This window comes from Leptopilina heterotoma, unplaced genomic scaffold (assembly GCF_015476425.1).
Source record: "Leptopilina heterotoma isolate Lh14 unplaced genomic scaffold, ASM1547642v1 Lhet_0, whole genome shotgun sequence".
NCBI lineage: Eukaryota > Metazoa > Arthropoda > Insecta > Hymenoptera > Figitidae > Leptopilina > Leptopilina heterotoma.
This window is the reverse complement of record NW_025110811.1, coordinates 960,997-973,705: the sequence shown is the minus strand read 5'-3', so window position 1 is coordinate 973,705 and position 12,709 is coordinate 960,997. Positions and strand designations below refer to the sequence as shown.

Sequence of the window (12,709 nt, the reverse complement as noted above, 5' to 3'; positions counted from 1 at the left end):
TCAGAAAAACGATTGAAATAATGGTAGTCAGTGTTTTTTGTGAGAAGGAAAAAAGATTTATTTTTTAAAAGTTAAATTTATAAATTTTTTCCTCAGACTCTGACGTCTGTTCATTATTTATCATTCGTAAAATATTGTATCTATTATCTAGATTGTTTGAATTTTTTTTTATATTTATATTGTCTTGTCCAGATAATTTAAATTCCCATTTGTCTATTTTTATACTTTTCCAACACAGTTATTAAAAATAATTTTCAATAATCACCCAGTAAAAAAAAACTAATTCAAATGAATTGAAACGAATTAACATTTTTGGTAGGCTCCAATTCGTATTTGTCACAAAGCGGGATTCACTCAAGCTCTTTGTATATTCAATTGAATTTAATTCAATATGTACCAATTTGTCCAAACGAATTCGCATTCGAAAGAAATGGCCAAGGAATGCATTGAATTCGTGCTAACGAATTGAAAAAAATTAAAGGCTCAAAACTTGTCCAGTGAATTGGTACGGATAGAAGGTTCGGAAGTTCAATACAGTTTCACGAATTCAGGAAAATTGCATCATGGCTCCAATTCGTATTTGTCACAAAGCGGGATTCACGAAAGCTCTTTGTGAATTCTTTTTAATTCATTTCAATTAGTTTTCGTTTACTGTGCAGCTTTTTTGATTTTGAAAAAGCATTATAAACATTTCAATCAACAATGTAGAATATTAAATAATTCAAAAATTTGTTAGTCAGGGAAAAGTCAGGGAATTTTGAAAAGAAAATTTTGCGGCCACCCCTGACTTTATATTTTTCTCCGTACTGAGATATTAATATTTGAAATTTCTAAAATTGGTGAATTTGTCAATATTCGTTTTTTAAATTTTCTTTGTCAACGAATATATGTTTAAAGACAGAATGTCAAAATTCAAAATGGTGGATTCAATATGGCGGCCTGAATTAAAAAAGCTCCAAGTCTTCGCCTGAAACTTATCACTCGGGGGTTTTAGGGACCGCTGATTACAAATCCGAAGTCATATTTTCAAAATGGCGGATCCAATATGGCGGCATTTTTTTAAATTGCTCAAATTCGCTTGAAACTTGTTACTCAGGGGTTTTTGGGGTCGCTGTTTACGAATCTGAAGTCTGATTTTCAAAATTCTAAAAGACGACTTCAAAAATTCGGGAGTAACAAGTGTCGAGAGAATTTGAGCAATTTTGAAAAAAGTGTCCGCCATATTGGATCCTTCATTTTGAAAATCTCTCTTTAGATTTGTAATCAGACCTCGAAAACACTTCTTTTAAAAGAATTAAACTTTTAAAAGAATTTCAATAATTAAAAAGAAGAATTTGAAAAATTTAATTAAGCTATTAAAATTTTTATTTAAGTATTAGGTTTGGTTACATTTTTAACTATAAAGAAAATAATGTAGGGTAGAAGGCCCTAAGGTAAACAAAATTTTGCAACTATTATTTTAATTTTTCGGTGAATTTTTGAATGGTGGCCACCTTGGGGACACTTTTTTTTTAAGCAAAATTTCAGCTGTTTTTCCAAAGTCGCCTAAGTTTTATTTTCCTTAGTAAAATAAAAAAAAAATTTTTGCTAAAAAGTTAGCTAAGGAGGTACAGTTTCAGGGCATGTATTATTAATTATGTTATATAATACCGTTTAGGAATTACAGTCTTTCAAAAGATGGGTGGGCATCTTGGGGCACCTTACCCTATTTTTTTTTGGTATATGCATTTTTTTCTTGTTATGGTAATTTAACAATTTTATATTGACGAGTCAACGTTTGTTACCGGCATTTATTCGGTGATATTTGATATTGTATAGCAGCGAGGGTCTCTCAAGAATATATACTCAAAGGTTTTCACATGCGAGCGAGCCAAAAGGTAAATTGTAGAGGATAGAAGGAAGGGAGATCACCGCATGGTGGCGTCGTTGTCGATACACTCGACAGGTGTCCGCGAGATTCAGTCTTCAGTGCCGCGGCGGCCGTTCGCGATGTTAGGCTTGTTGTGAATTGTTTGCGTTTATTTTCATGCTTTGTTTCTTTATCAATTATTTATAATATTGTGTTTGTTTTTTTTTCTGACAAACTTTGAGAAAGTTTCGCCGCACAGTGTTTTGTTTACCCCCTTTTGTGTTCACTCTTCTTTTTTTTTACTCCCACTCATCGTCTTTACCTTCAAGGTTACCTTCTGCGCAGACTCCAAGAGAGGGTAAATTTGATGAATTTATTTTTTGTTTACACACAGCAACATCTACAATGGTTTTTAGACTGTATCATTGATTTGTTGTAGAGATTTAATGTTAGATATTGAAATATTGTTGGGGGAATTTTTGAATCTTAATATTGAATCTGGCAGATTCCGGTGTTTCGTTCCGGTCACGTAACGTGTTTCAACGCTTTTGTCGAAGGTTATGTTTACGGATATTATAACGTGCGTTTTGTTGCTATTCTCTTGTCTAACTCTGTTTTTGTTGTATGTGCGCAACTCTTGCTGATGATTTGAGAATTTTTTTTTGGAAAAGTTTCGTAACAAAGGAATAAGTAGTGTTTGTTCAGATGTTTTGTATACTGTACAAGAAGATTGTTTTCGAGAAATAATTTTAAATGTCAATAATTTGAAATGCTATATAAATTCCAATTCTGAGATTAGGGATTCAGTATAATTAGTAATTAGTAATTACTAATTACTAATTAGTAAATAAAGTAATGTAAAAACTAAAAGTAAAGATCATATGATAAGATAACAAGAGTTTGATGAATAAATTAACTGACATATGAAGATGTACCAAAATATTCGGTTGTGTCAACAATTCCGTTGATATTCATACTTTTGTTAAAACTGTTGTCGCTAATCTTCAAAATACTTTCTTAAAAACTCGATTTGAGAATTTAAATTTAATTCAAATTCTAATTTAGAAAAAAAGTTATCTAATTTATTCAGTATAACACCATTGCTTTTAATCAGAATGGTGATAATTTTGATTTTGGAGCAGATTAGCCTAATGATGATGATGATGGTCTATGCGGTTCATTATACTTCTAATGCTAATGAAAACAAAGTTGATATTTTATAACTACAGCATTAATTTGCATATTTTTCAACCCCTTATTAACAACAAGGTGTTTTTTTAAAAATAGATTTTAAAAAAATATTTTTAAAGCTTACAAAACTTTTTAAAAAAAAACATAAAATGAAATTTCAAATTTAAGTAAAAAGCGTGAAAGACTCATGCAGTTGTTTTTAAAATTGAAACATGATTTACATATAAATGTAGATGTAGAAGAAAAACGTTACTTTCTTGTCTAAAGTAGAAATCTTCTGATTTATTGCCCTCCACGCTGTTCCTCTTCTTTAAGAGTTTTAATCACTCCATTTGCATTTAGTAAAAAAAAGTGCGCTATTCTCATTTAAAAATGCAATATTACAGTTGAGAATTTCACTAATAAATAATAATTTATTCATTTAGTTTGCATGAAAGTGAAATGAATGATTATCTTCAGAATGAAAATTATTAATTGGATTATTTTTTTTATAATATTAAATATGAATTATAAGAAAAAGTGAAATGAAATCTAAAGAAGAAGCTGATATAATATATAGGTACTTTTAGTTTGAATTAGTTTGAAGCAGGTGAAAGCATTTTTAGGTCTCGTTATCATAATTTTGTTTGCGTATTTCGAATCTTCAAAGGCACAAAATTGCTTTGGCTTTCAGCCATTTGGCACTTATAGCAATTTATGAGTGTTCTGAAATATTTATGACATAGTGTAGGTATAAGAAGTTGCATATATTTATATCAAAAACTAATGCATAATACCTGGAGAATAGCGCGATGTAATTCAAAATGGGCGTTAGAATCATAATTTTGATTCAGGAACAGAATTTTATATTAAAAATTATTACAGGCCTCGCACTCATCTACTAAAACTTACTATTTACTACTTTTGTTTACGATTTGCTACTATTTGGATATTTTTTTTTATTTGTTATTATTTTAAAAAATTTTAATAAAGTTATTGGAAAAAATTAAAGAAATTTTAATAAAATTCTTTAAAACGATTCAATTATTTTTACAAATGTTTCGTAAGTCAATGATTTTTAATATCTACTATTTTAATAAAAAATTTTCCAAAGGAATTGAATAATTTACAAAAATTTTTAATAAAATTCTTCGCAAACATTCAATTATTTTCATAAATAAAAAAGTTTTCACAGGAATTCAATTATTTAGAACAGAATTTTCCTAATATTTTTCGAAAAAAATCAATTATTTAAATAGATTTTTATAAAATTCTTCGCAAGAATTCAATTTTTTAAAAAATTAAATAATAATCCTTGCAAGGATTCAATTATTATTATAAATAATAAAATTCTTGTCAGGAATTCAATTATTTAAAAAAAATTTTTTAAATAATCTTTGCAACAATTCAATTATTTTTATAAATATTAAAACTTATCGCTGAATTCAATTATTTTAAAAAATTTAATGAAATTCTTTATAATAATTGAATTATTTAAAAGAAATTTGATATAATTTGTTTATTAGAATTTAATAATTAATTTCAATACATTTTTAATATGATTTTAATAAAAGTTTTTGAAAGAATTCAATTATTTTAAGAAATTTTAATTAAGTTGTAACAAATTTGCTTCCTTTCTTGTTACTCAATAAAAAAAAATAATAAAAAAGAATGTATTATATTTAATTTACAAAATTTTATTTCTCTGATAATTTGAATAAGAAAGTTTTCAACAATATTTTTCAAAAGTATAATTTATATTCAAGTCAATTAGCAATCATATTCATTCACTCATACAAAACACTCTATTCAAATAACATAAACAATATTGATGAGCTCATCACGTGAACAAATTGTAAATAATAGAAAAACATTAAAATTAGCGATTCTCAAAAATTATAACTCTTCCAATATTCCATTAAGATATTGTGATTTTATTTTGTTTTTATCTAAAATTAATAAAACAAAATGCAATCGATCAAAAAATAAAAAAATTAAATTGTCTCATATCCTCTCACAATTATATATTTTTCTTTTTGTTAGTTGACGTAATAACCTTCAATTATCCATATCTGTATATATGTATATTGATGTGGATTCTAAGCACCAAATTCATATATATATATCATAAAAAAAAATTATTTCCGCATATCGCCAAAAAATCACTTCAACTTATTATGATACTCACAATAAAATTATGCAAAAATATGCTTTACATACACATATAACCTTGGAGGGGATTAGGCACGAAGAATTTCCATTTATCGGTTTTGTTCTCGCTGCCCTGGGGACTGGTTATAATGATGTTTTTCCTTACACAGAAGTTGTGACATCAATAATTGAAGCGATATTTCCTGGAGACGAATATGTTCCAAAACAGCAGATACAATGATTTAGAGTAAAATTAACGACCCGCTGTATGAACAGATATTTCGAAAAAAATTTACAATACAATTCAATTAATACATATATAAACACAAATTAATATAATGCATTTTGTTACCTTATAATTCACGGGTCGACACTTATCATACGATACACAAAACTTTGTTTTATAAAAACTTTCTTTCAAAAATTAATTTAGTCACCGAATTACATTCATTACGGGACACGTCTTGATATTTATACAGTCATTAAGAGAATGCTAGTCGTACAACGTCGAATTTATTAATCATCGAAATATTCCCCACTCACCATCCATACTTCTAATACAGAATATTTTGTATTGGTCATGACTCATAGCCTTACATACCCCCCTTGACGAATTATTGGAAATGCAATTCCATGAATTAAGTCACATAAATTTATATATATCACAATACATACATCAAATTTTAATTTGATACAATTGTTTCGTCATAATGCACATCATTATGTTGTCGCCTGAGTTTCAATATTTTGTTTTTCGTGCAAGCATGGTCTCAAATTTGAGTGGTGATGCACTCCCTTGCTTTTATTATTATTATCAATTTCTCGCAACTCATATGCTCCATTTCCCAAAACCTTTTTTATCACAAATGGACCCTCATATACATCAAAAAATTTATGTGTTACTGAATCACTTGCCTTCGAAATACGCGGAACCTTTAAATAAACCCAGTTGTCTTCTGCAAAAGATATTTTGGTCGTACCACCTTGAATCTTTTTTCTCGCGAGAAAAGCCCTTTCCATTCGTTCAGAGGCAAGCAAGCAAATTTCATCCCTTGAGAGAGTTTGCCCTTCTGGGAATTTTATAATCTTTTGGATGTCATCCTTTACCGGTATACCAAAATGCAATTCCTGCGGCGCAAACCCCGTGGTCGAATGCGTACACAAATTCAAAATATTTTCGATTGTCGAGACATGCGTGGCCCACGATGTGTGTTTCTCGGAACACAATGCTCGAAACATCCGACCAAGCTCACGCATTACGCGCTCGACCGGATTTCCTTGGGGGTGGCGTATCGAAGAAAAAATAGCACGTATTCCCAAATCCTCTAATGATTTTTTCCAGCGCTTCGATGTGAATTGGGTACCGTGGTCACTTAATATTCGTCGCGGTTTTCCCACCTTAGAAACGTATTGTTCGCATATTTTTTTAGTTACTATATAAGATGTAGCCTTTTTTATAGGATATAGACGAACCAATTTAGAAAATACATCTAACACAACAAACAAATACTGAACTCCCCCCCGAGACATTGGCAAAGGACCATATAAATCCACCGAGACTAAATCTCCTGGTTCTTCCGATTTCACCATGCGATATTCCGTATTCATTGAGTGAGCATAAGTTTTTGTCCTTTGACAAACATCACATGCTAACACCCAACTCTTTATATCTTGTCGAATGTGATCCCAATGATAAAATTGACTAACATATGCAAATGTTCTAAAAACGCCTGGATGACATAAATGATTATGCGCTTTATCAAAAATAGACCGACCCCATTCTCTAGGAATTACTACCTGAAAGTTATTCTGATTCTCATTTTTTCGAAATAAAATATTTCTATAAATTGTATATTGCGGCAATTTTTTCCCTGAATTTAGCTTTTGTATAATTTTATTTATAACTTCGTCATTTTTTTGCACTGTATCTAATTCATGAATGGATGCTTTTATATCGAATTCTACTTCTAATTTATTTACCGAAATTTTTGTTTCTTTAGTATTGTTTTGTGGTTGTTTCGACACAATTTTATTTAAGGAAGGAATCAAAATATCTGCGTCACGAGTTTCCAATTCTTCAAACTCACCATTGGGATTGCGGCTAAAAAAATCGGCAGGTATATTCATTTTCCCCGGCACGTATGTTATATCAAATTGATACTGTTGTATTATTAAACCCCATCGAATTAACCGAGCATTCTTAAATTCAGCCGAGTTAATAAAGGTCAATGCTTTATGGTCAGTAATGACTTCAAAACGCGATCCTATCAAAAATGAACGAAGCTTTATCATGCATTCAACAACAGCCAGCATCTCTAGTTCAGAAACAGAGTAATTATATTCGGCCTTCTGTAATCCGCGACTAACTATTGCCACTACATGATGGAACCCTTTTTCGTCCGTTTGAAAAAGTATCCCCGAGATACCTCTATGAGACGCGTCCGTTTGAAGTCGAAACTTTCTATTGGGATGAAAATGTTCTAACCGAATACAACTAGTAAAATTTATTTTCAATTCACTAAAAGCCTCCTTATGCTCTTTTGTCCATATCCAAGGAGCCTTTTCTTTTAATAAATTTCGAAACGGTTCTACAAAAGTCGCGTATTTAATTATAAACTGCCTGTAGTATGTACATACCCCTAAAAAACTCTGTAATTGTTTTCGATTTTTTGGTTCTTTAAAATTCAAAATCACATTCAATTTATCTTCTGCCGGCACAATTCCTTCACCCGAAACATTAAATCCAAGAAATTTTACACTCCTTTCAAAAAATTGCGATTTATCTAACCTTAAAGTAAAATTATCATCTTGTAATTTTGTAAAATTTTCGTCTAATAATTTTAAATGAGAATCAAAATCCCTTGATCCGTATAAACAATCATCAATATATCGCGCTATACCATCTGCACTACAGGTTCCTAATGTCATTGATAGCGATCGTAAAAAACCACTTCCCGCCGTTTTCAAACCAAAGGGAATCCTAGTAAATTGGTACATTTGACCATTATAGAGAAAAGCAGTATATTGCCTGCTCTCTTTTGACAGTGGTATTTGCCAATACCCATTGGCCAGATCGGTGATAGTAAAAAATTTAGAACCATAGAACTGTTGTATGATCTCAGAAATTAAGGGAGGGGATTCATGATCATCCTCGATGACTTGATTGATAAAACGTGCGTCCAGACACACACGCACCTCACCATCCTTTTTTACGACAATTCTAAGTGGACTACAAAATTTCGCTGTTGATCTCTCTATAATTTTCTTTTCTAACATTTCGAACATTTTTTTATCCACCCCAGGACGCAACGCAAAAGGAACCGGATAAGATTTCTTAACTATTGCGTTTTCATCTTTCAATTTAATTACGTGTTCATATTTCCCCCCCGGCTCTTCTTTCTCCGAAAATAGTTTCCGAAATTTACATAGCGTTGCAAACAATTTTTCTTTTTGTAATTGATCTATAGTCGAAATATTATTTACAATATCCTTGACATCATTTATAAATCGTTCTTCTTCATTTTCGGCATATACGTGCGCTATTTCAAAAATTTGATCATTTTCCTCGAATGTACACAATTCCCTATCAGAGTCCTCATCATTGTCTTCAAACTCTAAAGAAATATTATGATTACTATTATTATCCCCAATAAAATCATTCTCCGTTAGGATGCTAATTTTATCTAAATTTATTTTGTCAACAAGCATTGGCGAACAATTTTTTGAATTATTATTTTCTTTATCATTAGTTGTTTTATTAACATTATAATTTTGTTCGATATTTTCATTTTTATTGCAATCTATAAAATCATTCTTTTCATTTTGTTTACATTTATTTTGATCACGATTTATGATATCCTTGTCTCGAATTGATTCATTACTAAAATTGACTACTTGGATAAATAAAATATCATCTTTATAAGATGAATTAATCCGATCTGACATATTTCCTCCGTATCGTATTAAATTATTAGGCACTAAATAACCGTTAATTTTCATTAAATTGTTCTCAAAATCTAGTATGACGTGATTTTTTATTAACCAATCATTTCCTAAAATAATATTCGAACTGAGCCTTGGTATAATCAAAAATGGAAAAACAAAACGATTTTCTCCAATCTCAAGATCGAGAAATGCCTGATGCTTTACAGGAGTTTGCTTTCGCCCTATGGCCGGAACAATCATAATATTATTCACCGGCAATAACGGTATTTTCCCATTTTCACATAAATGATTATAAAAAACTTCAGAAATGCACGTCACTTGGCTCCCACTGTCAACTAACATCGGAATCGGAATATTAAATATTTTTGCAATAACATGAGGACTTTTATGAAAAAACATCTGCTTTTCCCTATCATTATTTCCTTCATTATTCTCAAATTCCTTTTGTAGGTCCTCGATCAAATCACAATTTGATGAGTGCTTCGTCGGACCGCACGAAACACTATTTACTTGTTTAAATGATATTGTACATTTTGTGGTAACGGAGGAGGAGGACGTGATAAATCAGGTAAAAAATTATATTTAAAATTTGATACCGGAGAGGCACTATTCGCTCGGGCATTCGCAGATCCTTTACTTATTTTATTCACCGATTGATTTTCCACCGATACCTGCCTAACGTGTGCATTTTGTTGACCGTGAGGAGGAGGATTTCTATATTGATGGTTTGGTCTATCCGCATAAATCAGATCCAATTGGGACAAAGCGTGATGCATAGATTGAAAAGAATGATAGTCAACAGAAATTAACGCCGTGCGCACACGATCTGGGAATTGTTGGGCAATTGTGTAATGAATTTCATATTCTGATAACCGCGGTATTATAAATCGAGCATCTTTTGTTTGTTTTTCAAGATATTCGACTAATAACCCTTCTTGAGATGTATATTTTCGCGATGACCACTGAGTTTTCAAACGCACTTGAATTGGTATGGAAAAAAATTCCTGCAAAAACATTTCTTTAAAATCGTCAAACGATTCCACTGAGATAGCTTCAAACCATCCACGCGCACGTCCCTCAAGGGATTCCCCAAGAACAATTAAACGCGTGAATCCAAAAACACCTTTTACCCGAAAATAATTTTCAATCTTTTGCAAAAATTCAACTGGATTTTGTTTCTTTTCATTCTCAAAGCGCGGCATTCTAATATCTATTCGAGTAAAATGCGATTCGTATGAATGAACACGACTCATTTGAAAATTACTATTTATCGAATTATCTATTACTTTTTTATTTCCATTATTATGATTTATTGGTTGATCAATTATTAAATTTTTGTCAATAATTCCAGAAGTTGAAGAAGATTCTTCTTTGTCAGACATAATGGATTTATCATTTTGAGAATTTACGTTATTAGACCGCAAAGTTTCATTTTCAATACGCATTTGTTTATTTTCAACCAATAAACCTTCACGTTCTTTTTTCATTTCATACATTAATTTTCTCATTTCTGATAATTCTAATTCTAATCTTCTAAACTTTTCATTACCTACTTCCGTGTCTGTCATCTTATCTGTATTATTTAATTTTTCTACTAAATTTTTTTGAACTGATTTAGATCGCGTGGTAATACCCTCACCACTCAAATTTATTAACTCTTTTTCTTTATTTTTTGGTGAACGTTCTAAACCCATATCACTCAATATTTCATTATTCCATCATCAGAGATTTTTTTTTTTTTTTTTTTTTTTTAAACTATTGATGATTATATGTAAAAATTTATGACAACAAAGAAAAAGAAATGATAATACTAAAATTAATTTGAGATTGGCAAATCCCGGTTGAGCCCCCAAAATGTAACAAATTTGCTTCCTTTCTTGTTACTCAATAAAAAAAAATAATAAAAAAGAATGTATTATATTTAATTTACAAAATTTTATTTCTCTGATAATTTGAATAAGAAAGTTTTCAACAATATTTTTCAAAAGTATAATTTATATTCAAGTCAATTAGCAATCATATTCATTCACTCATACAAAACACTCTATTCAAATAACATAAACAATATTGATGAGCTCATCACGTGAACAAATTGTAAATAATAGAAAAACATTAAAATTAGCGATTCTCAAAAATTATAACTCTTCCAATATTCCATTAAGATATTGTGATTTTATTTTGTTTTTATCTAAAATTAATAAAACAAAATGCAATCGATCAAAAAATAAAAAAATTAAATTGTCTCATATCCTCTCACAATTATATATTTTTCTTTTTGTTAGTTGACGTAATAACCTTCAATTATCCATATCTGTATATATGTATATTGATGTGGATTCTAAGCACCAAATTCATATATATATATCATAAAAAAAAATTATTTCCGCATATCGCCAAAAAATCACTTCAACTTATTATGATACTCACAATAAAATTATGCAAAAATATGCTTTACATACACATATAACCTTGGAGGGGATTAGGCACGAAGAATTTCCATTTATCGGTTTTGTTCTCGCTGCCCTGGGGACTGGTTATAATGATGTTTTTCCTTACACAGAAGTTGTGACATCAATAATTGAAGCGATATTTCCTGGAGACGAATATGTTCCAAAACAGCAGATACAATGATTTAGAGTAAAATTAACGACCCGCTGTATGAACAGATATTTCGAAAAAAATTTACAATACAATTCAATTAATACATATATAAACACAAATTAATATAATGCATTTTGTTACCTTATAATTCACGGGTCGACACTTATCATACGATACACAAAACTTTGTTTTATAAAAACTTTCTTTCAAAAATTAATTTAGTCACCGAATTACATTCATTACGGGACACGTCTTGATATTTATACAGTCATTAAGAGAATGCTAGTCGTACAACGTCGAATTTATTAATCATCGAAATATTCCCCACTCACCATCCATACTTCTAATACAGAATATTTTGTATTGGTCATGACTCATAGCCTTACAAAGTTCTTTATAATTGAATTATTATCAAGAATTTTATCAAAATTTCTTAAAATAATTGAATTCTTTTGAAGAATTTTAAGAATAATTGCATTTTTCGGTGAAATAATATAATAATAATAATTAAATTATTGCAAGAATTTTATTAAACTCTTTAAAAATAATTGAATTCTTGCGAAAGATTTTATTAAATTTTTTTTTAAATAATTGAATTCCTGTGAAATTTTATTATTTTTGAAAATAACTGAATATTTGTAAAGAATTTTTTAAAAAATATGAATTGAATTCTTTAGGGAAATTTTTTATTAAAGTAGTAAGGTTTGAAAATAATTGAATTAACATTTAATTATTTTTTTAAATAAACAACTTTTCAGAGGAATTTAATTATTTAGAAATTAGAACACAGTTTTCCTAATATTTTTCGAGAAAAATCAATTATTTAAATAGATTTTAATAAAATTTTTTGAAATAATTCAATTATTTTCATGAACAATGTACAATTTTCAAAGAAATTCAATTATTTAAAATAATCTAATTATTCTTAGAAATTCAATTACTTTTATAAATAATAAATTCTTTTTAGCTCTCTAAATTTTAATTATTAAAAAT

The 12,709-nt window shown here is 29.3% G+C and overlaps 2 protein-coding genes across 7 annotated transcripts in view; one reads left to right on the top strand and one right to left on the bottom strand.

Moving 5' to 3' along the window:
* Positions 1 to 12,709, top strand: part of LOC122499947 (FH1/FH2 domain-containing protein 3) — a 207,183-nt gene that overhangs the window by 12,671 nt on the left and 181,803 nt on the right. For 3 of the 6 annotated variants that reach the window (XM_043608814.1, XM_043609059.1, XM_043608738.1), the window contains exon 1: positions 1,947 to 2,207. The exons of 2 other annotated variants lie outside the window; for them this stretch is intronic. The gene's annotated coding sequence lies outside the window, so the exon portion shown is untranslated. Of the gene's footprint in view, positions 1 to 1,946; positions 2,208 to 12,709 lie in introns of those variants that run through there. One more of the 6 variants, XM_043608972.1, reaches the window with a different exon arrangement.
* Positions 9,622 to 12,097, bottom strand: LOC122500712. Its single transcript, XM_043609808.1, has 2 exons — positions 11,858 to 12,097; positions 9,622 to 11,769 (listed from the first exon to the last, which is right to left on the bottom strand). Exon 2 carries the CDS (start codon positions 10,807 to 10,809, stop codon positions 9,622 to 9,624), a length of 1,188 nt encoding a protein of 395 aa, XP_043465743.1. The 5' UTR covers positions 10,810 to 11,769; positions 11,858 to 12,097.